Here is a 25,409-nt window from a genome sequence, read left to right on the forward strand (position 1 = left end):
TTGAATTTTAATAGGAATGAGGCCTCTCTGTGTTGCCCAGGCCGGTCTCAAACTCCTGGGCTCAAGCAATCTGCCCGCCTTGGCCTTCTGAAGTGCCGGGATTATAGGCGTGAGCCACTGCGCCTGGTGATCTAGACCCCTGTTTTTGTGACCTCCTAACGAGATAATAGAATAAGATAGAAGTAGAGAAAGTAAAGTTCAAACGAAGTAGCTCTTATAGCTCTTATTTACTGCTTAACTTGTGCCACTTAATTACATAAGGGAGCTGTGCAGTGGTTCCACAGCTAATCCTTATGTCAGAACTTTCTATTGACATATGCAGTTACCTTAATCTTTCTTCATCGTGTTCACAATTCCTTTCAGGCCAAAAGATTATACTAGTTATATGCATTTAATTTCATTCATCATCCTTGCACATTATCTTAGGTAGTAGAGAAGAGAAATCAAAGAGAGCAGAAGTGCGTATAGGACCTACTCAGTCTGAAGCTGGGTCTTAGTACCACATCTTGGTTTGATTGGCCATTTGCCCAGGTATATTCCCTTCTTTTCCCCAAGGTATTGGTAATAGGTTTTCACATGTTAGATGTGGCCTCTTTGCCCTTTGCCCAGCTTCCGAGGCATCCTGTGGCACTGGACTGATTTCTCAACCAGTAACTCTTACATAACATTTACCAGAATTCTGGCATGGTTTCCTGCAGGGTGAGCTCAGCCAAGTACCACCCCTCAGTAAGCCTAGAGTAGAGGGGCCTGACATCCTTTCCTTAAATTAAGCAAGGAGACTTATCCAGGTTGTCCTAGTCTCATATTTATGTGGCCATGATAACCTGGCAGGAGGAGTTGATGGAAAGAATGAAGAGCTTAAAAAATATATAGAAAATTTTAATTTAATGAGCCTTCTGGTTTTTTTGTTGTGCTAAATATGTGCTAAGTACTCTGATAGTGATATTTATAATGCTGTAAAAATTCAAATGAAAACTAACTGAGTATTAATTACTAGGCTTGGAAAAGTGTCCCAGAAAGTTACAGAGGAACTAAGAAAGGGGATATTAGTTGACATTGAGTGAGGACTGCAAGAGAAGCATTTTCCTCACAGGAGAACCAGAAGTCAGTTATGAAAGTTGCCAGAGGAAGCGTTCTGTGACATGATAGAGGATGAAGGAGGTTTGGAAAGTGTCGGAAGGAATCTAGTAAATGGGCTAGTGAGCCAGCAGTATGAAGTCTGAAATAGTTGGGAGATAAGGAGAAAGCATTGATGACTAAGGGCCTACAATATTTTGAATTATCCAGGATTTCCAGATTCCTTCAGGAATTAAGGAATAGAGATGTGGAATTATGCCAAGGTTCCCACTTAGGAAGGGTATATATGCTGACAAATCTCAGGAATGTATCCAGCTATAATCTTCACTGCCCTGATAGTGCTGAGGCTTGGAGAAGGTGCTAAATTTAGTGGTGGCAGCTCTACCTCTGAGTAAGGTTGTGAAAATACATGCAAAGGAGAACTATAAGATGCATGAGTTCTAATACTAAAATAATTGATCACAGATCACCTTGACTGGCTGGAAATCAAACTGTAGCTGTGTTAGATTTCATTGAAATGTTTACCAAAGCACATGGACCTAGAGAGGAGAAATGCTGTATTATCTAAGCAAACAAAAAAGACTTTTTGAAGTAATAATATAAAAAGTAGACTGGGTGCAGTGGCTCATGCCTGTAATCTCAGCACTTTGGAGGCCAAGGAGGGAAGATTACTTGAGGCCAGGAGTTCCAGACCAGACTGGGCAACATAGCAAGACCTTGTCTCTACAAAAAAAAAATTTTAAAGTTGGCTAGGTATAGTGACGTGCCTGTGGTGCTAGCTACTTTGGAGGCTGAGGCAGGAGGATCACTTGAGCCCAGGAGATCTAGGCTGCAGTGACCTGTGATTGAACCACTGTACTCTAGCCTGGGCCATAGAGTAAGACCCTCTCTCTTTAAAAAAAAAAAAAAGTAGGTTATTTTTCTAGAAGCATTTCCTATTTCCACAGCAACAACGACTAAACCCCTGAAACAAAGATTAGATAGGACAGTGGGAATAACAGCTGGAAGACAGTTCTTATCAAGTATCTGGAGAGAAAGGAAGGAAACTTAGATATAATTTTTAGATTTATTTGCTGAATGGTTCCGTTTCAACCTTTTTCTTTTTTTCTTGAGTTTGGAGGTTGGTTAGCAGGAGGGAATTTTTGGGTGTGGGAAATTGTCAGTCATACACCCCAGTGCATCCACTAATCAATCCAAAGCTTCCAAAGCTTTTCTTGATTGATTGATTGATTTGTTTTCCTTTCACCTCTGATCTCAGCAGTTTCTCCCCACCCCTGTACTAATACTTCATTACTAGTTCTTCATCTTGACAGGAACCAGATCTTATAGTATGTTTTTATTTAGTGTAAAAAATTTCTAGGACATTATACAAACTCTTTTTCTTTTATGTAAAGGAAAGCAAAGCAAGGAAAAGAAAACTTATGGAAAGAAAATCTTAGAAAGGAGGAAGAAGAAAAACAAAAGCGACTTCAGGAAGAAAAAACACAAGAAAAAATTCAAGAAGAGGAACGGAAAACTGAGGAGAAACAACGTAAGGATAAGGATACTTTGAAAGCCGAAGAGAAAAAACGTAAGGGTAAGGATACTTTGAGACAGTAGAACAAAAGCAACAAGAGAAAAATGACCTGATAAGAGACAAAAAAAGGGAAGAAAATTAGAAAGATACTAATTGTAGAGTCAGAAAAAACCTTTTTATAAATTAAACTTGGATAAAAAGCATGTAGGCTTATTAAAACAGGCTGAAATCTTAACACAGCAGTAGAAATCTTAGCACAGCAGGAGAAAAGAAGATAGGTACTACTGATTGTGAAAAGATTCTGACATGGTTTTCATAATTGAAGTAAAATAGTTTTAAATATTTTAAAATTTTACTCCACTATAACTAAGCTATTTATTTTAATGAAACAACAGTAAAATTTTGATACACCTCAATTTCTACAATACTTTTAGTAGTATTGTATCTCTTTTAGATACATAAACCCTTTGAATCATTATTAATGATACAGTGTGTTGAAATTTTATAAGTTAAAGCATTTATTCTAAAGATGAACAAAGTAAACAATTTTATTTTTTTTAATTTATCATATATATATTTTTTATTGTACTTTAAGTTTTAGGGTACATGTGCACAATGTGCAGGTTTGTTACATATGTATCCATGTGCCATGTTGGTGTGCTGCACCCATTAACTCGTCATTTAGCATTGGATGTATCTCCTAATGCTATCCGTCCTCCCTCCCCCAACCCCACAACAGTCCCCGGAGTGTGATGTTCCCCTTCCTGTGTCCATGTGTTCTCACTGTTCAATTCCCACCTATGAGTGAGAACATGCGGTGTTTGGTTTTTTGTCCTTGCGATAGTTTACTGAGAATGATGATTTCCAGTTTCATCCATGTCCTTACAAAGGACATGAACTCATCATTTTTTATGGCTGCATAGTATTCCATGGTGTATATGTGCCACATCTTCTTAATCCATTCTATCGTTGTTGGACATTTGGGTTGGTTCCAAGTCTTTGCTATTGTGAATGGTGCCGCAAATTCAGTATATTTGTGTACTCTTCCACTATTTTCCTTTTAGGACCATTCTGATAGATCTATAGATTTTTCTTCAGCCATCCCTGTTAACTTGCTAATCTTCTCTTTTGAGACCCCCCTTTTTGTCCTTTTCTTCCCTGTTATATTCAGACCTCCACAGATCAAACTAAGCCTCTCTTTGCTTGGTCTCCTTCCACTTTGTACAGCTCAGCCTGGCCCCCACTCCTGCGCTTTCCTTTCTACCCATGTATGTGCTTCATCCTGCAAGTCATCTCTTTGTTTTGCTGCCTCCTACCTTACTTAAGATGAGCATCCTTGTTTGCTTTTTTGTTAGATGACTAGTCAAGATACTGAAATCCTAACAAGTCTGTGTCAAGTGGATTTTCATTGTACTATTTGGTGCTCAATTTTTTCTTTTAGGTTTTAGAGCTCTTTATTGAGTCATAGCAAAGATATGTATACATGTAAGTTGCAAATAATGACAATTGTCTTCTCTTTAGGTGAGACAGCCAGTGTTTTGGTGAATTATAGAGCATTATACCCCTTTGAAGCAAGGAACCATGATGAGATGAGTTTTAATTCTGGGGATATAATTCAGGTAGGAAATGAAGTCTTTTTTTTTTTTATCATGAATAACCTAAATACATTGTAATATATTAGTTTCTGTAGTAATGTTGACCATTAATTTCATATATTTACTTTTGTAAAATATTTCTTAAACATTACCTCATTTGGACTTTACAACATACTTCAGAGCTGCATAGGACAGTTATTATTACTAACGAAGTTCTAGCCAAAGAAGCTTAAACTCACACAAGTTGTAACTGTCAGCATTGCAGTGCCAGAATGGGATGCAGGTATGTGTTTTTTTATTTCCAAATCCAGCGTTGTTTCTACTATGCCATACAGCAACTGTTAAAAGAATTGAAGGAGTTAGATTCCACAGCCCTAACTGGATACAGGCAATTTGTTCCTTGGAACAAAAGTCTTTATTGTATTATCACAGTCCATATAAAATAGATGAATAAGAGAAGATCCCAGGAATAGTGTTCGATAGAGCCAGCAGGACATAATGGAAAGAGTACAGGCTTTAGAAGTACACAAACTTGGATTTTAGTCTCTGCTTCTGTTTTCTTCTTGTTAAAGTAATATTAACCAGAGTATCTAGCCAGTGCCTGTTTCCCCTGCTCCCCGTGCACTGTCACCAGTTAGTGTGATTTATCAGTTAGGTGGCAAATGTTTAATGATACTAGGGAAAAAAATTTACCAAAACTCTTAACACCCAAGATAAATCCTAAACACACATTCCTGCTCTTGCCATTGCCACTATTAGTAGTACCGGAGCTGTGCCCGAGCAGGGGGAGAGGTTTGTTCTACAACCAGCCCAAGTCCACTGTCTGCTGTCCCTACCATTCCTCCTCTCCTTGTTGGTCATGGTGAGATAATGTCTGGATGAAGAGATACAACCTATCTCTGGGTGTGTTTGGTCAAGAGTTTACTTATATTTTTGGTTATATTTTTTATTTATTTCAACAAATATTTTTTGAGGGCTGACTGTGTTAGACTAGGGATTTAGTGAATAAGACGTTATCTCTGCCCTTAACAAGCTTGTAGTCTAATGAAAAAGCATGACAGCCTAAAGCAGTAGAGGAAGGAAGGTAAGGAAAAGGTTGTAGACTGCTACCAGCTTTAGCACAGACCTCTCCCATGGTCAGAGAGCCATTCTGGTGGCAGTGACAGCAGGAACATAAAGTTAGCTGTGTGTCTTGGGTGCTTGTGTACTCTGCTGAATCATTAACATAAATAATTAGTCATGAGTTACTACTGTCAGTCATGAGTTGCCTGATTTGAACAAATTGGTTAAATTGGTTAATGATGGTGTCATTTCCTAAGAGGAAAAATCAGAGGGGGAATATATAAGTAGAATTATGAGTTCAGTTTTGTATGAGTTTCAGATGTCCAGGCAGTAGTAGTTGGATCTCCAGAGGTACCTAGAGAGATGTCAGACAGCGGTCTGGGCTGAGGATGTAAATCTGGGTGTTGCCAGTGTGATGTGACGGTGATGGAAGACATGAGAGTAGTGGAGCTCATCCAGGGGAGTAGTAACGTGAGAGAGAAGAGGATTGAGGATGTAGTTCCTGAGAAACAGGGACACTGAAGGAATTATTAGAGGAAGTGGAGCCTTAAAGGGAGTGACTAGGAGTAGAAAAAAAAAAAAAACAGGAGAGTTTAATGTTAGGGAACTTTGAGAAGAGTGATCTGCAAGTGAAATAAAACAAGGACTAAAAAAATTATTAGATTAGCAATAGCACAGGTGTTGTTAACCTGGAGGACAGCAGTATCAGTTCAGTGGACTAGTAGGGTGAGAAGCCAGATTTCAGTGAGTTGTAATAAATTGGAAGAGAGGAAGAGGAGACAGTGAATATGTAAAACTCTTTGAATGAGCTTGGCTTTGAAAGGGAGAAGGAGAGAAGGTAGTAAATAATGAGAAATGTGGGTTGAGGGAAGTTTTTTTTTTAAAGTTGGCTGAAGCTTGAGCAAGTTTAAATAATGGTAGAAAGGATCTGCAGAGAGGAAACAGGTTAATGATAATGGAAAGAGTATAAATAACTGATAAAGATTGTTTTTTATTATTAAAGTATAATTTATATATAGCAAAGTGTACAACCATAAGTATACAGCTCAAAGAATGTGTACACATCCATATATCTGTGAAGCCCCCCTCAGATCAGTGTGTAGAACACACAGCATCAGGAAGGCACTTCATGTTCCTTGTCAAACAAACCTCCCTGTTCTGACTAATAGATGGAGATGAGGAAGATTCTTGAAAAGGCTAGAAGGCTGGAATCTGGAGCCCTGGAAGAGAGTGGTAGAAGGATTGAATACCTTTTCCTTTGTGATTAGAGGGCACGAAGAAAGGGTGGGAGGGATTATAAGTAAATTTTGCTGAAGTAGAAGATGAAGTCAGGTCCGAGGGCTTCCAAGTTCCTGGTAAGATAGGAGGCAAGGTCTGATCAACTTAATGGATGAGGGTGTTACCGGAGGTTTCATTGAAAGTGAAAAGGATTAGAAATTCCACTGAGTCTTGGCCACATTTTCAATGACAAGCTGAAATGTTTTTCTAGCCTTCTAATCTGTTAATGCTATTTTGCTAGCATTAATTAATAAGTAGTTAAGAAGAAGTAGTAAGTACTTTTGCTAGGCCTGTGAGAATTTATGTAAAATGTTCAGTTTAACTCAGTATGTAAATTGATAACTAAAAATTAATTACAACTATAAATGACAGATGTGAAAGAGATTAAAATTGACCTCTTACTAAAACAACTTGGCCTAACTACAGAATAAATGAATGAGATTTTTCTTCTTGATTAGGTTGAAAACACTAGGAAAAAGTGTTAGAGAAATTAATATTTTTAAAAGCTTTTGGTCAGGTGCAGGTGCACACCTGTAATTCCAGCACTTTGAGAAGCCGAGGCAGAAGTATCACGTAGGTACTGGAGTTAGAGACCAGCCTGGGAAACACAGGAAGACCCTGTTTCTACAAAAAGTTAAAAAAAAAAATTAGCAGGGCTTGGTGGTGTGCACCTGTAATCCCACCTGCTCTGGAGACTGAGGTGGCAGAATCACTTGAGCCCAGAAGGTCAAGGCTACAGTGAGCTGTGATTGCACCACTGCACTCCAACCTGGGTGACAGAGTAAGACCCTGTCTCAAAAGTCAGCCAGCCAGCCAAGTCAGTCAGTGAAGGGAGGTAGAAAGGAAAGTAGGAAGGGCATGTAAGTAAATGTGGTAAATGTGTGTGTGTGTGTGTGTGTGTATGTATGTATGTACGTATATGTACCTATATATAGCCAATACTCATAGCTTACAGTGATTCCTTTCCTTAAGACCATACTTTTTTTTTTATACTTATACATATGCAGAACGTGCAGGTTTGTTACATAGGTATACATGTGCCATGGGGGTTTGCTGCACCCATCAGCCTGTCATCTACGTTAGGTATTTCTCCTAATGCTATTCCTCCCCTAGCCCCCCACCCCCGACAGGTCCCGCTGTGTGATGTTCCCCTCCCTGTGTCCATGTGTTCTCATTGTTCAGCTCCCACTTGTGAGTGAGAACATGCGGTGTTTGGTTTTCTGTTTCTGTGTTAGTTTGCTGGGAATAATGGTTTTCAGCTTCATCCATGTCCAAGACCATACATTTAAATCAGGTACAATGCTGAGCATTTTGCAGCATTGAAATACTTTGGTTTGTATAATTCCTCAGGGTTTATTGTATTCTTGTCTGCATTTATATTGCTCTGGCTTAGCTATTTTACTTTATTTATTTGTTTATTTTTGAAACTGGGTCTCAATCTGTTACCCAGGCTGGAGTGCTGTGGCACGATCACGGCTCACTACAGCCTCGACCACCGAGATCACGCCATCCTCCTACCTCAGCCTCTTGAGTAGTGGAGACTACAGGCACACACCACCACACCTGGCTAATTTTTTGTTTGTTTGTTGTTGTTTTTTGTAGAGATGGAGTCTCACTATGTTGCCTAGGCTTGTCTCAAACTCCTGGCCTCAAGCAACCCTCTTACCTTGGTTTCCCAAAGTGCTGTGATTACAGGCATGAACCACCATGCCTGGCAGCCTTGGCTATTTTAAACTAGTCTTAAACTAGATTTACAGGATAATATTTCATAAGTGTTTCCTTTCATTCTAACTGTTTTAGAGCACCATTTTATGGGAGTTACATTACCATGACGTCATACAGTTTAACCATAGCAGCTCTGGTTTAGGAATTTTCTAAATATTTCATTCATGATGTAATAATAGCCAGACATATAACATTAAAATGAAAATTGTTTACCATAAACATAAATGAAGTTGCCCTAATAATCCATTTATTATTAATTAAGGTTTAAGTCTGTTGTTAATCAAATTTAGAATAATCCATTCAAGTTAACATTTGTTGAGTTTGTAACCATGTGCCTCTGGTGACATACAAAAAATAAGGAGACCACAGTCTAGGAAAAAACAGAAATGTATATTACTATACAAAATATAACATGATAAATTTCAATACTAATTTATATGAGTAAGTACCGTGGGAACCCAGAGAATGAAGGAAAAACAACCAAATAGAATTGGGGAACATTTTTCCCAAGGATAGGATGGAGGAAGGCCTTAAAGGATTATGCCTTATATTTGCTTAGTGCTATACAGGTTCCAAAGCGCCTTCATAAATATACCCAATTTAATTCTGAAAGATACTCTAGAGGAGGGCAGCACAAGTATTTCCCCCCAAATTTGTAGATGACAAAGCACACTAGATAGCATTCATTATCTTAACGAGGGATAACCAGGTAGCATGGCTAAGACCGAAATGTGGTTCTTTTAACTCTCAAGTCTGTAGTATTTCTTCTAAACCATGTAATATTCTGGGCAGAAGAGAATACCTTAAATAAAAACATTGAGGCTTGCATGTACCAGGTGTTTTTAAAGAATGTCATAAAACTAATTGCCTAGAATATCAAACAAATGGTAAGAGACGACGCTAGAAAGGTAAGTTGAAACCTGACAAACTAATTTCAGAGTATTCGAATTCTACACTAAGAAGTTTGAACTTGTAAGAGCTTTAAACTAGAGAGACAACATCTGCTAGGAGAAAAATCCTAATGGGTCTAAAGTGGCTTACCATAGAGTAAAAGGCATCAAGATTGGAAAAGGAGAAGACAGACTGTATTGATTTGCCGAAGACATGATAATCTATGTAAAAAGTCCCATAGAATCTATTAAGCTACTAGAACTATTAAAATGAGTTTAGCAAGGTTGCAGAATACAAGATCAATATAACAAAATCAGTCGTAGTTCTGTATAGAAACGATGACTATTCAGAAATTGAAATTTAAAATACCATTTACAATTGCATAAAAATATGAAATACAGATAAAACTGATAAAAGATTTGCAAGACCTGTTTATTGAAAATTACAAAGTTTTATTGAGAAAAGTTGAAGTCCGAAATAAATGGAGAGATATATAGTGTTCATGGATTGGAAGATTCAATATTGATAAGAAGTCAATTCTTCTCTTAAGTCCTGTGTAAACAAATTTTTTAGAAAAAGATAAGTCAGTTCTTCTCAAATTCTTACACAGACTCAAAGCAATTTAAATCAAAACTTTAACAGTCAGCCAGGTGCTGTGATCCACACCTGTTACCCCAACACTTTGGGAGACCAAAATGGGAGGATTGCGTGAGACCAGGAGTTCGAGATCAACCTGGGCGGCAAAGCAAGACCTCGTCTCTACAACAACAACAACAAAAATCTCAGCAGGCTTTGTTTTTTGTTTGTTTGTTTGTTTTTTTTTGGTAACAAATGACGAAATGATTCAAAAGCAAAACAACTTCGAAAAGGAACAAAGTTGGAAATCTTTTAGTACCTGAATTTGAGGCTTATTATAAAAGTTACAGTAGTCAAAACAGTTGTGATATTAGCATCTAGACAGGAAAATAGATCAATGGAACAGAGTAGGTAAATAGATTCATGCTACGTGTGTGTGTGTGTGTGTGTGTGTGTGTGTGTGTGTGTGTGTCTGTGTGTGTATGTATGTATAAACAACAGATTTTCCACAGAGGTGCAAAAGCAACTCAGTGGAAAAAGAAGTCTTTTCAGCAAATGGTATTGGAACAATGGATATTCATATGCAAAAAAATGAATTTCAATTTGTTGCTTGCAACATATACACAGATTAACTCAAAATAGACAAAATATGATGTAAAATGTGAACGTATAACTGTAGAATTTCTAGAAGAAAACAGAGAAAATCTTAACAACTTTGGGTTACTCAAAGTTTTTTAGTTTCTTAGATATGACAAAGAATCTAATAAATAGTGTTTCTTTTTTTTTTTTTTTTTTTTTTTGAGACAGAGTTTTGCTCTTGTTGCCCAGGCTGGAGTGCAATGGCGTGATCTCGGCTCACTGCAACATCCTCCTTCCTGGTTCAAGCGATTCTCCTGCCTCCGCCTCCCGAATAGCTGGGACCACAGGCATGCACCACCATGCCTGGCTAATTTTGTATTTTTAGTAGAGACAGGGTTTTTCCATGTTGGTCAGTCTGGTCTCAAACTCCCAACCTCAGGTGATCCGCCCCCCCTTGGCCTTCCAAAGTGCTGAGATTACAGGCGTGAGCCACCGCGCCCAGCCTAGTGTTTCTTTTTGAGGAAAACAGTTCTGTAATTTATTGTGGTAATGATTCTGTAACTCTTTGAATATTCTAAAATCCATTTAATTGTGTACTGTAAATGGAAGGATTATATGGAATATGAATTATATCTCCATAAGCCATTGTTAAAAACTAAAAAGTTAAAACATGTACCTACCATGTGACTCAGCCATTCCACTCTTAGGTATTTACACAAGAGAATTGAAAACATAAGTCCATATGAAGACAAATGTTCATAGCAGCTTTATTTGTAATAGCCAAAAACTAGAAAAAAACTTAAATGTCTACCAACATTTGAAAGGATAAACAAATTGTGGTATATTCATATGATATAATACTACTTAGCAATAGAAAAAGAACAAACTGTTCTTACTGTATGGATGCCTTGAGTGGAAAAAGGCAGACAAAAAGGATACATATAGTATGATTTTATTTATATACAATTTTAGAAAATGTAAACTAATATATAGGACAGAAAACAGACCAGTGTTTTCATAGAGATGGCAGGGAAGGTCATGGGGAGGGGCAAGCTGGAGGACTTATGGTGGAACAAGAGGAAACTTTTGGGGGTGATGGAAATGTTTGCTATCTTGATTGTGGTGATTTTTCACAGGTATATACAGATGTCAAAACATCAAATTTAACACCCTAAACATGAAATTTATATTAATGATATCTCAGAAAGCAGTTTTTAAAAATATGAATGGATTCAACATGATTTTAATAGATATATAACACTGTCAAGTCTGTGTTTTAGAAAGGTATGGAAAATGGATTGGAGAACAGAGACACAGCTACCATATTCATTTATTCAGTGAGTTAAGTAATTTCTACTATGCTAGACAGTGGGGGTCAATAAAGCTCACGGACAAATGGAAGAGAGATATGTAAATAAGTCATTATTTACATATAAATAATTTATCTGTAGTAAGTACATATACTATGTATTAGCTACATAATTGTCATTATGTATATATAATGTATATAATGCTAATTATGACAGTTATATATGGGATAACTCTGGCTTGGGTTGGGGGAAGTTAGAATCTTGAAGGATGAGTAAAAATCATAATAATCTTAAGTGTGAAATGAAAAAAAGCCTGAAGTAGGGCAGTGAGGGTGGGCTGACAAATTAGAAGAGTCTTTAATGACAAATTCAGTAGTTTGGATGTGGAAGTGTAAAAGAGGTTAAGAGCCAAAGATTTTTCATTTAGGATGACTAAATTTTTGGTGGTGTGAATAATAGAGGAATTTAGGAGAAGGAGGGGATGGAGGAGAAAAGTTCAGTTTTAAACTTGACTTGAAAGTTCCCATGGGACATCCACTTGAAGATATCTTGTAAGTAGTTGAAAGTATAGGCATGTCGCTTCGGGAAGAAGTCAGCACTGAGATCATAGCTTTTGGATTCATTATTGCGCAGAGGACTGATCAAACTATAGGAGTAAGTGAGCCTATTCAGGAAGGGTATAGAATGAGGAAAGAAAGCCAGTGATGAAACTTGAGGCTGTCCTCAGTGTTTAAGGAACAAGGACCAAGAAGCAGAGGGAGAAACACTGTGAGGATGGAGGTTGTCACACTGTAGGATGAAAATGTCTGGGAGAAGAAATGAAATTGATAAATCACCTGACATGTTTACCAGTTGGAAAATAGTATTCAGAGAAGATCTTACTGTTCTGTTAGAGAGTTCAAAAAAACTATGTAACAGGAACAGAAAAAACTAAGCCAAAAACAAAAAAAGTAATGATTATAGGAAAATAAAAAGTTTACAAAAAAGGAAATTTAATCAGCAGCATGCTGCATGACTCAGATGTGAAATATTTAAACATAATCATAATATTATAAACATTAAATAAATTTAAATAAAGATTAAGATATAACAATACTGGTAGAGTAAGAGGCTGCAATGAAAGAGAGGTCAATCTTCATTTCCCATAGCCAAAAGCCAATAATGTCTAAAATTGAAAAAATTCAAGAAAAAGCAGTATAAATATGTTATTCAGAGATATAAATGGTGATATAGAAGAAACGAGGAAGAATGGCAGGTCAGGAGTGAAAATCAGGGCATAAGGAGCCATGAGATAGGGGAGGATTGTTTTCCCTCATTAGCCATATATAATGCTATTTCTCTTTGTAAAATATTTTCATGTAACTTGGATAAAATTAAAATTTTAAAAGACAACTTGCCAATCACTGGAAATAGTAGCTGTTAATTTGTAGAAAATGCCTTAGCTATTTAGTTAGATGGGCTTAATTCTGAAAATGAGAATACTATACAATAGTTTTCGTCTCTTTCCATTGTAAATGTGTGAATTTCTAAGCACTGTTAATCCTTCTTTTTATTTCCATAGGTTGATGAAAAAACCATAGGAGAACCTGGTTGGCTTTATGGTGGTTTTCAAGGAAATTTTGGCTGGTTTCCATGCAATTATGTAGAAAAAATGCCATCAAGTGAAAATGAAAAAGCTGTATCTCCAAAGAAGGCCTTACTTCCTCCTACAGTTTCTTTATCTGCTACCTCAACTTCCTCTGAGTAAGTTTTTAGCTAACAGTAAAGTTTATATAGTTCTGCAAATGTGTAAGTACCTAATATATAGTGGTGTCAGCCTACTACTTCATCATAGTGTAATCCAGGTTGTACTCTTCAAGAGTACTTTTTGTTTGAGATTTAATACTGAAATTTAGTAAGTGAAAACATGGGTCAGTAGTTTGTTAATAATTATTTCTTTTCCCACAAATTGTGTGTAAGCACAGTGTATATAATATATAAGTTGATAAATTGGTAGTACTTCATTAAGTTCTAAACAATTAAGTATACTTATATCAAAGTGTTATATTTGCAGACCACTTTCTTCAAATCAACCAGCATCAGTGACTGATTATCAAAATGTATCTTTTTCAAACCTAACTGTAAATACATCATGGCAGAAAAAATCAGCCTTCACTCGAACTGTGTCCCCTGGATCTGTGTCACCTATTCATGGACAGGTATGTTGTCTGTTATTTTTGTGGGCTTTATTCTTTGAATTTGCTCCTGATTCATATAAAATAGAAAGAAAATTATGTATAAAGGACCATTCACTCATTTAACCAGAGTTTGTAGCATTCAGTTTCTTTCTTATTCACATGTGATGTGAAGTTGAAGGAATGACTATTACTTAGAGGTTTCTCAACAATTTTTTTTTTTTTTTTTTTTGGGACGGAGCCTTACCCTGTTGCCCAGGCTGGAGTGCAATGGCGCAATCTCGGCTCACTGCAACCTCCGGCCCCCCGGTTGAAGTGATTCTCCTGCCTCAGCCTCCCGAATAGATGGGATTACAGGTGCCTGCCACCATGCCCAACTAATTTTTGTATTTTTAGTAGAGATGGGGTTTCACCATGTTAGCCAGGCTGGTCGCGAACTCCTGACCTCAGGTGCTCCACCTGCCTTGGCCTCCCAAAGTGCTGGGATTACAGGCGTGAGCCACTGCGCCCGGCCTAGGTTTCTCAACAATTCTTTTCCATAATATCAAGTTGCTAGCAGCTAAGGTTTCTAAGCTCAAAATGTTAGTTTTACAAATCTCATGATATATTGTTCTTGATTTGTAGTTATTATAATAAGAAGATAAGAGACTTGGGCTTAAGGGTTTTTTTTTTTTCTTAAAGTTATTTGGGAACGTTAGAACTTTTTAACATATATTTAGCCTCTGATTTAGATATAACTATTGCAATAGGGTTACATTAACATTATGTTTTAAAATTGCAGACTTCATCAGAATGAAGTCCAAAGTCCTCCAGATTTCACCTTCACTCAAAAAATGCCATGGCCATAGGTTCCAGGCATTTTATTATGTGCTAGAAATTTAAGGAAAAAATAAGTCAAAAAATACCTGACATTGACACCAGGCACAGTGACTCAGTGCCTATAATCCCAGCACTTTGGGAGTCCAAGATAGAGGATTGCTTGAGGCCAGAAGTTCGAGATCAACCTGGGCAATATAGCAAGATTCCATCTCTACAAAAAATTAAAAAATTAGCCGGGCATAGTGGCATGTGCCTGTAGTACTAGCTACTTGGGAGGTTGAGGTGGGAGGATTACTTGAGACCAGGAGTTTGAGGCACAATTAATTATGATCATACCACTGTACTCCAGCCTGGGCAATAGAGTGAGCCCCTGTCTCTAAAAAATTTTTAAAAAACCAGAAACTCACCATTCAGTAGATCATAATCTAATGAACATGACAGACATATAAATAACTGTAAAGCATGAGAAATGCTGTATTAAAGATATCTACAAGGTCTGTAGGGGGTATATAGAGAAGAGAGCATCTTACTCAATTGGTGAGAATTGGAGCAGCCTTCACAAAGGGCAAGGTATTTGAGTAGGGTCTTCAAAGATAAGATTTCACCAAACAAAGAAGGAAAGTTATTCCCATGAAAGAACAATTTGGGGAAAGTCACCGAGGCATGTTAACACAAGATATTTGTAGGAAACAAGAATTGTTAATAATATGGCTAGAGTACAGGATTCATGGAGAAAGGGTTAAGCGAAGTTGGAAAGAGAGGTTGAGGTTTATTTGGGAAGCATTTAATACGTGCTAGGCAACTTGGCAGTGGAAAGTCCCTGAAGATTTTTAAGAGTGGAGTTATTGTGTATGTTTTCAAAAGACAATTCTGGCACTAACATAGTGGCTGGATTAGCAGAGAAAACAACCAGTTAAGGAAGGATATTATAATAGCTAAATAACAAGAGATGATGGTTTGAACAAGTTCTATGGTAATTAAGATATAAGAAAGAGGAGATAGATTTAGAAGATTATTAGGAATTGATATTAAGTAGAGAATCCATTGAATGTGGAGAGTGAGGAAGAAATAGGAGTTAAAGATAGTTCTTCAGTCTTTAGCTTGAGCGACCAAAAGGATAGTAGTATCCTTGTCTTTGGTAGACAGTGCAGGAGGAATGGGTTTGGTAGGTTCTAAAAATGATTACGTTTCAGCTGTGCCAAGTTTAAGCTATGTGTATTAGGGACAGCTTGGTAGAAACACCCAGTAGGCAGTTTGATATACAAGTCTGGAGATCAGGAGATAAAATTACACTGAAAATATAGGTTTGAGAAGTCATAGACATAATTAAGAGTATTTAGGGAAGTCCTGTGGAACAGTAAGGGAAAAGGGTTGGACAAAAGAGGAGCCATCAATCACCAGAGAGTCAGCTTCAGGAACTGCAAGGCTTGATGTTAGCTGTTTAGAGATCAAGAGGAATAAGGGTTTGGAAGAAGCTTTTGGCTTTGATGTTATTATTAATAACCTTATCTGGAAGAGGTTCAGTAGTGTGATGAGTGCTGAACCTAAATTAGAAGTGATCAAGGAGTGAAATTGGAAAAAGTTTAAGACTATTATTTAAGGAATTCAGAAGTAGAAGCAAGTAGAGAAGTAGATTGAAGAGAAGGACTTAATGTTATAAAATATTTTTAGAAAATGAAAGGGTATGATAGAAGACTTGGAGAATAAGTGAAGAGTTTAGCCTTATTAAAGGAACAAAACACTCCTTCCTTTGAGAGAGCAGGGAAAGGAAGAATGAATAGAATAGGAGGAAGTTAAGAGAAAAGCAGAGAAACAAGAGCCAAGCATGCCAATTTCCTTCCCTAGTGGAGTAAACGGAATTGCATTGCAAGCTGGAAGAGAAAAAAGATTTACAGTAACACTCCTTTTTCATTTGTTCCATGATCTATATTTCATGGATGTATGAATACATTTCTTGAGTACACATTATTTACCTTCTCTACCAGTGATGTGATGAGGTTTCTTTGAATGGTGGGTTTTCAGTCTGTCTTAACAGAAGGCTAGTCACATAGTTGTCTGTCATGTATAATATAAAGTCAGTTAGTAGACTAAGGTTATCTTAAGTCACCACACCACCAAACTGGTCTGCTGTTTGAACAGTAAGTATATTATATACACAGAAACAGAAATCATGGTTAACATTGCCTTTTAAAAATTTTGGGTGGTTTTGTATTCATAGGGACAAGTGGTAGAAAACCTAAAAGCACAGGCCCTTTGTTCCTGGACTGCAAAGAAAGATAACCACTTGAACTTCTCAAAACATGACATTATTACTGTCTTGGAGCAGCAAGAAAATTGGTGGTTTGGGGAGGTGCATGGAGGAAGAGGATGGTTTCCCAAATCTTATGTCAAGATCATTCCTGGGAGTGAAGTAAAACGGGAAGAGTAAGCATCTTTATGTGTTTTCATGAGATGTGGATGTTGATATTTTCACTAATGACCTAGTCAGCCATGGTCTGATTGAGTGTATAATGAAATAACAATTTTATACTTGAGTTTGAATATCAGAAAGGTAATTCTGGCCAGCCGTGGTGGCTCACACCTGTAATCCCAGCATTTTGGGAAGCCAAGGCAGGCGGATCACTTGAGCCCATGGGTTTGAGACCAGCCTGGGTGAAGTGGTGAAACCCTGTCTCTACAAAAAATACAAAAATTAGCCGGGCCTGGTGGTGCATGCCTGTAGTCCCAGCTACTTGGGAGGCTAAGGCAGGAGAATCTCTTGAACCCAGGAGGCAGAGGTTGCAGTGAGCCAAGATGACACCATTGCACTCTAGCCTGGGTGACACAGTGATAGCCCGTATCAAAAAAAAATGAAAAAAGAAAGGTAATTCTTAGGATGAAAAAAGTATACTTCAGGTATTTGTTTCAGTTTAGAATATCAATTCTACTTATTTCAGATTTCATAAAATTTTCAAGCTACTCAAAATTGTAGATCTGTTGCTTTTTTTGTTTTTGAGACAGGGTCTCACTCTGTTGCCTAGGTTAGAGTGCAGTGGTGGATCATGGTTCACTGCAGCCTCGACCACCCAGCCTTAAGCGATCCTCCCACCTCAGCTTCCTGGGTAGCTGGGACCACAGGTGCATGCTACCACACCTGGCTTATTTTTAAATTATTTGTAGAGGTGGGGTTTTGCTGTGTTACCCCAGGCTATTCTCAAACTCCTGGGCTCAAGCGATCTTCCTGCCTCCACCTCCCAAAGTGCTGGAATTACAGGTGTGAGCCACCTCACCTGGCCACTTCTTTGTACCATAAATCAGTTAGAAAAGTTACTTTTCATTTTCTTTCAAGCATTTCTCCCTTGTTTACTATAAATTGTCAATATTTAAGTAACTCTTTACTGAGGGCCTCCTCTTTGCCAGATGGGGGCATTCCCATTTCTGAGACTCCAAGATTCCTTGAATATAACTTCTCTTATTGCTTATAGCACTCTGCATTATAGTTACTGATTTTTTTTTGAAACCAATGTCCCTTATTAGATCATAAGCTCCATGAGGTTGGGATGCATGTCTTTTTTTTATTTGTTCATTTTTCAGTTTCTTCATGCCTGTTCTAATCCTAATGCATAGTAGCTGCTCAATCATATTAGCTGAGTGAATGAGGAGAGGCGTGAATGAATGAACAATTGAATGAATTTTCAAATGAAAAAAGCTGAAAACTAGATAGGTTAGGTCTCTGACCTTTATTTCCTACTCTGTAGGGAGTCAGGTTGTCAAATATAATAGTACAAAGAAATAAGTACTATAATATAGCTATGGGTAACTGTCTCTTGTGTTTTATATGGAAGTTGGTAGAAAAGCAGTCTGATTTGATGAAAAGATGCTGGTCTTTCACAATCAAGAGTCTTGAGTTTTGGCTCTGCTATTTTTGCCAGGCTGTAAGGAATAACCTACTTAATCTTCAGTTTTCTAATTGACTGAATGAAAAGATTAAGCCAAATAATCTTTAAAGACCCTTTCACTGCCGAGTTTCTATGTTTCTGGAAGGTAGTGCTGTTTCTAAAAATTTGCTTTTCAGCCTGGCATGGAATTTTGGATTGATTGATTGATTTTGAGATGGAGTCTCCCTCTTTCGGCCAGGCTGGAGTGCAGTGGCACAATCATGGCTCATTGCAACCTCCACTTCCTGGGTTTAAGCAATTCTCCTGCCTCAGCCTCCCAAGTAGCTGGGATTACAGGCATCCACCACCATGCCTGGCTAATTTTTTTTTTTTTTTTTTTTTTTTTTTTTTTTGAGATGGAATTTCGCTCTTGTTGCCCAGGCTGGAGTGCAATGGCCTGATCTCGGTTCACCACAACCTCCACCTCCTGGGTTCAGGCAATTCTGCTGCCTCAGCCTCCTGAGTAGCTGGGATTACTGGCATGCGCAACCACGCCCAGCTAATTTTTTTTTGTATTTTTAGTAGAGACAGGGTTTCTCCATGTTGGTCAGTCTGATCTCAAACTCCTGACCTCAGGTGATCCGTCCACCTTGGCCTCTCGAAGTGCTGGGATTACAGGCGTGAACCACCGCGCCTGGACTAATTTTTGTATTTTTAGTAGAGACAGGGTTTCACTATGTTGGCCAGGCTGGTCTCGAACTCCTGACCTCAGGTGATCTGCCTGCCTTGGCCTCCCAAAGTGCTAGGATTACAGGCATGAGCCACCATGCCCAGCCCTTTTTATTTATTTTTCAAGACAGAGTCTCACTCTGTAGCCCAGGCTGGAATGCAGTGGCACAATCTCAGCTCACTGCAACTTCTACCTCCTGGGTTCAAGCGATTCTCCTGCCTCAACCTCCCAAGTAACTGGGATTACAGGAATGCACCACCACACTGGGCTAATTTTTGTGTTTTAGTAGAGACAAGGTTTTGCCATGTTGGCCAGGCTGGTCTCAAACTCCTGACCTCAATTGATCTGCCCGCCTCGGTCTCCCAAAGTGCTGGGATTACAGGTGTGAGCCACCACACCTGGCTGAATTTTGGATTTAGAAGAATGTAATAACAGTAACAACAACCATATATAGCTGGCATTTGTATGCATGCACTGTGCTAGGCCCTTTATAGACAATTCCTTTATAGAAATTGTCTTATTTTATGTCCATAACATTTACAGAGAAGAAAACTTGAGCAAAAACAGATTGTTTCAGTGTTTTAGAGGGCATTTCTTCTAACTTTGCATTCAGTTACCAGTGTTTTCTAACAGATAAAGCATATAACTTGAAAACCTGCAGTAATGGAGAATTTAGCATTAAACAAGACAGTCCATTCAGTTGTGACCAGTAGGTGTAATAAGGCTCCCCTTCTGTTTATTTAAAAACTGCCTCACTGTGTAATTTACTCACAGGTCCTGGGGAGCCCTGGTGCATCCCACAGGTGTCTAGTTAAACAGGACAGTCTTCCAGATTTTTGAAAACATTCCTGGGTTAAAATGGAAATTAATGTTATAGCTGTTCTGAGATAAAAGCAAAGTTTTATTATTTTTGTTTTTTTAATGTAGTGCATTCTAAACAAATAATAAAATGTATATATTGCCCTTGTTTTCTCCTACACCAAACTAAGCCCTATATGTGCTTACCACTTAACAATTTGTGGGTGTCTTTTAAGTTTCTTTAGAAAGGCAAAATATCTCACATTTGAAAAACTATTTATAAATCATATTGAAATTTTAAAAATATATTTAAAAATGTAGAAGTTTATAATTAGGCTGTTATTAATCCTGCAGGATTTTGTGTATAAGTCTTCCCAGTTCTGTGTACTAAGACTATATTTAGATTAATTTGAGAAAGCCCTAAACAATGCACTACTAAAACCTGCTGTGCATCAAAGCACCTTTCTTATTTTTGCTTGTATTTGTTTGTTTGTTTTATTTTTTTTTTGTTTATATATTTGGTAGACCAGAAGCTTTGTATGCAGCTGTAAATAAGAAACCTACCTCGGCAGCCTATTCAGTTGGAGAAGGTAAGCTTTTGGCAATTTGTAAATTAGATGATAATCAATTCAGCTCTTGACTAACTACCTGACTTCACATAGTTGCTATTCTCCCCATTTCTGTATCTTCAGTATTAAAGTGAGATTAGGAAAACCTGCCCCTATCTATTTCACATGAATATTGAGAATATAGAAAAAATGTGGGTGAAAATACTTGGCACTTTAGAAAGGCAGTGCTATGAAAATTCAGCATAGACTGGTTTGATGAATAACATCAGAAATAAAAAGTGTTACAATTATTGATTATAGATGTTTAGGAGGTAAGGAAATTTCAATACATTTAGTTGCGTATACATTTTAATTACAATGTACCATATGAACCATTAAGGAGGACCAAGGTATACTTTATCATAAATATTGCAAAGAATTTTTTTCTATATCCCTTTGGGTTGTTTGATTAGTAAATTATTTTGATTTTGTTAATGTGTTGAAAAAATGAAAGATTACCCTAATTTCAGATGATATTTTTATTTAATAGTTACATAAATTTATAAATGAAATGTATAAGTCCATTATAAAGTTAGTTGAATAGTTGAGGTACATTTTATGTTTTGCTAAAAATATCAGTTTAATGTTAAATTAAACAATTTATTCAGTATCTGTTACGTTGAAGATTCTATGCTAGAGCCTGGAAAATAAAAGGATGAATAAAAGTTTCCAAAGTGCTCACAATAGAATGGAGCATACAATTATGATAAATTCTTTAATGAGCGAACAAAACCAGTTTAGAGTAGGACATACGAATCCACAGAGATGGCAGTGTTGCATCATCCTAAACAATGAGTAGGATCTAGCAGAGTGACAAAGGATGAGAATGCACTTCTAGACAGAGGGAATGGCATGAGCCAAGGAACGGGGGAACCTCATGTTACCAGTGAAGCTGAATCATAGGTGTACTGTGGAATGAGTGCTCTGAGGTGAGCCTAAGGAAAGTAGTGAGGAGCATGTTGGAAAGGACCCAACTTGTATTGCAGCGTACCTAAACCTTGTAATCACTTTGAATTTTGTTAAATTAATTGAGTAATACTGGGAATGTGAATAGTAAATAGGTTGTAGAAGGTGTTTCTGATCATCTCCAGTTTATGATATTAAGATCAAATTCCATGTTGGCAAATATAAATAAAACTAGGAAGAAAGAAAAAGACTTAGAAAACCAAGTCACCAACTGTTTCTTCTAAGCAGTGACAATCACAGAAACAAAAATCAAAGGCAATATAAAAATTTAGATATTTCCCTCGAGGTCATTTGTTAACAAATATTTATCGAGCATCTACTCCAAGTCAAGGACTGTGCTAGGAGCTGGGTCATGAGGATGGAACTTGGCTTCTAGTGCTGCTGTTTTCTGGATATTGAGTGTTTCCATAACTGTGTACTTAAAAGAATTAAAGAGAAAATAATATAGCAGATTAAACTATTTCTTGTATAAAAAAGTTAAAAAATATATTTTCCTATCTTGACTCCATTACCTAAATAACTGAGTGACTTAATCTCACTAAGCCTCAGTGTCTTTATTTATAGAGATACTAATATCTGTTTGTAGTTTTGGGTACTTGTTTGTGATAAAAAATAATAAAACAATTGGTAGTAAAAGAAACTCTAAAGTTTTATGTTAAGTCAATTAACTTTTTTCTAAGGAATTATTAAATAATTGCTTCGTTCCTTTTTCTACCTTTAGATCTTTTTATATTAGGTTTCCTGAAGGCACAAGGTCTTTTACAACAAACTTATACAATGTCTTGGAGAATAACCTAATTTCTTTTTCACTTCTGTAATCTTAAAACCAGAATCTGCTTCTTTTTGCTTTGTTCCCTACAGAATATATTGCACTTTATCCATATTCAAGTGTGGAACCTGGAGATTTGACTTTCACAGAAGGTGAAGAAATATTGGTGACCCAGAAAGATGGAGAGTGGTGGACAGGAAGTATTGGAGATAGAAGTGGAATTTTTCCATCAAACTATGTCAAACCAAAGGATCAGGAGGTATTTTGGTATTAAAATAAAATCAACCCATTCTGGTTAATCAGGTTTATACTTAAATTATTTTGGTATTAAAAATAAAATCAACCCATTCTTGTTAATCAAGATTTATACTTAGAGATCATGTTTATGGTTTTGATCAGGTTGCTTTGGTTACAAAGAAACTGTTCACAGTAGCTCCAGTAAAATAGGGTTTATTATATGGTTCCAGTTAGAGAGATAAAGGGGGCAAGATTTCATGAAATTCTAAGAACAAGAGCTGTAGGGTAGGGTTGGGCTTCATGATAACTGCTAGGAAGTAGATCTGGATTCAGAGAAACACAAAAAGGACCACCTTAAAGTAGTTCGCCAATTTTCACTTTAAGACTCTAACATTAATGTGACTCAGCCTACATGAGCTCCTGCCTCATTTCATCCACTATCAGTATGGTATAGTGCAGAAGTTCTCTTTTTGGTTTCATGAACTTTACAGTCTTAAAAATTATCGAGGACCCCCATAGGCTTTTTTAAAGTATGTGCAGTATAGCTAATGATATTTACCATATCAGAAATTTAAAAAGTGAAATTATATATTTATTCATTTTTAAATAACAATAATTAAATCCATTACATGGTAACATAAATAACGTACTTTTATGAAAAACAGCCGTATTTACCATGAAAACAAAGTTTAGCAAGACACACACACATATATATACATATACATACATATATATGTGTGTGTGTGTGTGTATATATATGTATATATATATATATATATTTTTTTTTTTTTTGTGATGGAGTCTAGCTCTGTCACCCAAGCTGGATCTCGGCTCACTACAACCTCCGCCTCCCAGGATCAAGCAATTCTCGTGCCTTAGCCCCTAGAGTAGCTGGGATTACGCTACCATGCCTGGCTAATTTTTGTATTTTTAGTGAAGGCGGGGTTTCACGATGTTGGTCAGGCTGGTCTTGAACTCCCAACCTCAAGTCATCCGCCTGCCTCAGCCTCCCAAAGTGCTGAGATTACAGGCATGAGCCACCACACCTAGCTAATTTTTGTATTTTCAGTAGAGACAGGGTTTCACCATATTGGCCAGGCTGGTCTTGAACTCCTGACCTCCAGTGATCTACCTGCCTTGGCCTCCCAAAGTTCTGGGATTATAGGCTGTTTTATATTTTTGCAAGTCTCTTTAGTCTGGCTTAATTAAGTCAGCTACTTTCTCATGTCTGTTTCTGCATTCAGTCGGTGACATTTTTTTTTTTTGGTTGAAGTATAAAAAAATTCATCCTCACACATACATGAGAGAAAATGAAGAAGTATTTTAATAACATTTGCAGATGTCTACCGATGTTCTTTTTTATTCCACCACACTACAACTTGACAAATGCTGAATCATTATAGGTTAGTTGCAACATGGAATCTGAAGCCTTATCAGTGAACAGTTCTTACTGTTACATTAAAATTCACTAGTCTGTTTTGCATGTTGAATGGATCTTTTACCCGTGCATGATGTGATAACGTTATTTGTTGTTTATTTGGAAAATATTGAATCACTGAGTTATGCAGATGTTCCCTGTGTGGACACATTTCACTATACAGTATCCAAAAAATCATATGTGTTAATACCACCACTCATCAGAAAAGTTTTTAAATACTAGGAAACTGTCAGACTCATAGTGGTAGGTACACATTTTCTAAAATTTTAATTTTCCCTGGAAATCTTGAATTTTATCATTGGCAAAAAATCCTGTCAGCTGTTTTCCTTGAAGGGACAGGCTTACTTCATTTTTAAGAAAATGTTCGCTAAATCCCAAGTCTAAATAGTTTTTCTATTGGTTCTTTGAAGTAAAAATGTTGTTCCATGAAAAACCTAGTTGAGTGCACAATTTAGTCACACAAATGCTTTCCTTAAGACAACCATCATACTTTAGTATGCAGCACAAATGTTTTAGGCACGCTTCTGTTTAGTCACACAGAATTTTTAAAAGGTATGGACTGGAAGATTAAGATTTAATAAAATTTTTGCTGCTTCATTAAACACATTGTTAAGTGAAACTGGCTTTGTTTTACTGTGAGTGCATGGCAGTGAAGAACACTACTATACTTCAGTGTCATTCGGTGCCACTGCCATGATTTACACTAAAGCACCAATGATTTTACCCACCATTGTAAATGTCAACACAATGAAGAAGACAAATAATGTCTTAGTATTTTTATGAAAATAGTTTTTATCCCACAGACCCCTGAAAGAGGCTCAAGGACTATTTCCAGGTTCTACAAACCACATGCTGAGAGCCATTGGTGTAGTAGAATCAGACTACCTGGGTTGACTCTTAGCTTACCACTTAGAGGCTCGGTGACCTTGGACAAGTTACTGTACCTTTCTGTGCCTCAGTTTCCTTCTCTGTAAAATGGGGATAATCATAATTACTTAATAGTGTTGTTGTGAAAATTAAATAGCAGGATATATGGAACCTCTTAGAGCGGTGTCTGTTACACACTACTCAGAAAATGTTAGCTTTTAACTACCATCCACTCTGCTTAATACTTGTACTGCAGCTATGTTCACTAACAGAACAAAATTCTTTTTAATCCCATCCCTTTTGTTGTTCAAATTCCTATAAAGAGGAAATGTGGTTAGGCCAGTTTATCCTTTAAAGTGAAACAGAAGTAATAGTTGCTACACAGGATAGGGATTTTTTGTTCTTAGGTCAGATTCAGTCAGTTTGGGGGGAGCATGGCAAAATAAATAAAAATAAAACATTGTCTCCTATTCATCAAGATCCATAGATAAATCAGGAACCCTTAGAGAAAGCAGGAGCAAAATAACATATACCTTG

General features: G+C 37.1%; 1 protein-coding gene and 1 non-coding gene across 16 annotated transcripts in view; both read left to right on the forward strand.

Annotated features, from left to right (window-relative positions):
• The window catches only part of ITSN2 (intersectin 2), a 158,579-nt gene that overhangs the window by 84,731 nt on the left and 48,439 nt on the right, over nt 1-25,409 (forward strand). For 6 of the 15 annotated variants that reach the window (XM_055253700.2, XM_055253703.2, XM_063623894.1 and 3 more), the window contains 7 exons: nt 2,472-2,647; nt 4,115-4,212; nt 13,171-13,352; nt 13,663-13,807; nt 16,821-17,026; nt 20,513-20,577; nt 22,423-22,589. In XM_055253700.2, the coding sequence (XP_055109675.1) occupies nt 2,472-2,647; nt 4,115-4,212; nt 13,171-13,352; nt 13,663-13,807; nt 16,821-17,026; nt 20,513-20,577; nt 22,423-22,589 (1,039 nt within the window). Of the gene's footprint in view, nt 1-2,471; nt 2,654-4,114; nt 4,213-13,170; nt 13,353-13,662; nt 13,808-16,820; nt 17,027-20,512; nt 20,578-22,422; nt 22,590-25,409 lie in introns of all 15 variants that reach the window. The other 9 variants (XM_055253701.2, XM_055253704.2, XM_055253708.2 and 6 more) reach the window with 2 other exon arrangements.
• On the forward strand, nt 681-808 carry LOC129468725 (small Cajal body-specific RNA 21). The gene has a single exon (XR_008652803.1). It is a non-coding gene; the product is annotated as a small Cajal body-specific RNA 21 (non-coding RNA).

This window comes from Symphalangus syndactylus, chromosome 18 (genome assembly GCF_028878055.3).
Source record: "Symphalangus syndactylus isolate Jambi chromosome 18, NHGRI_mSymSyn1-v2.1_pri, whole genome shotgun sequence".
NCBI classification, from domain to species: domain Eukaryota; kingdom Metazoa; phylum Chordata; class Mammalia; order Primates; family Hylobatidae; genus Symphalangus; species Symphalangus syndactylus.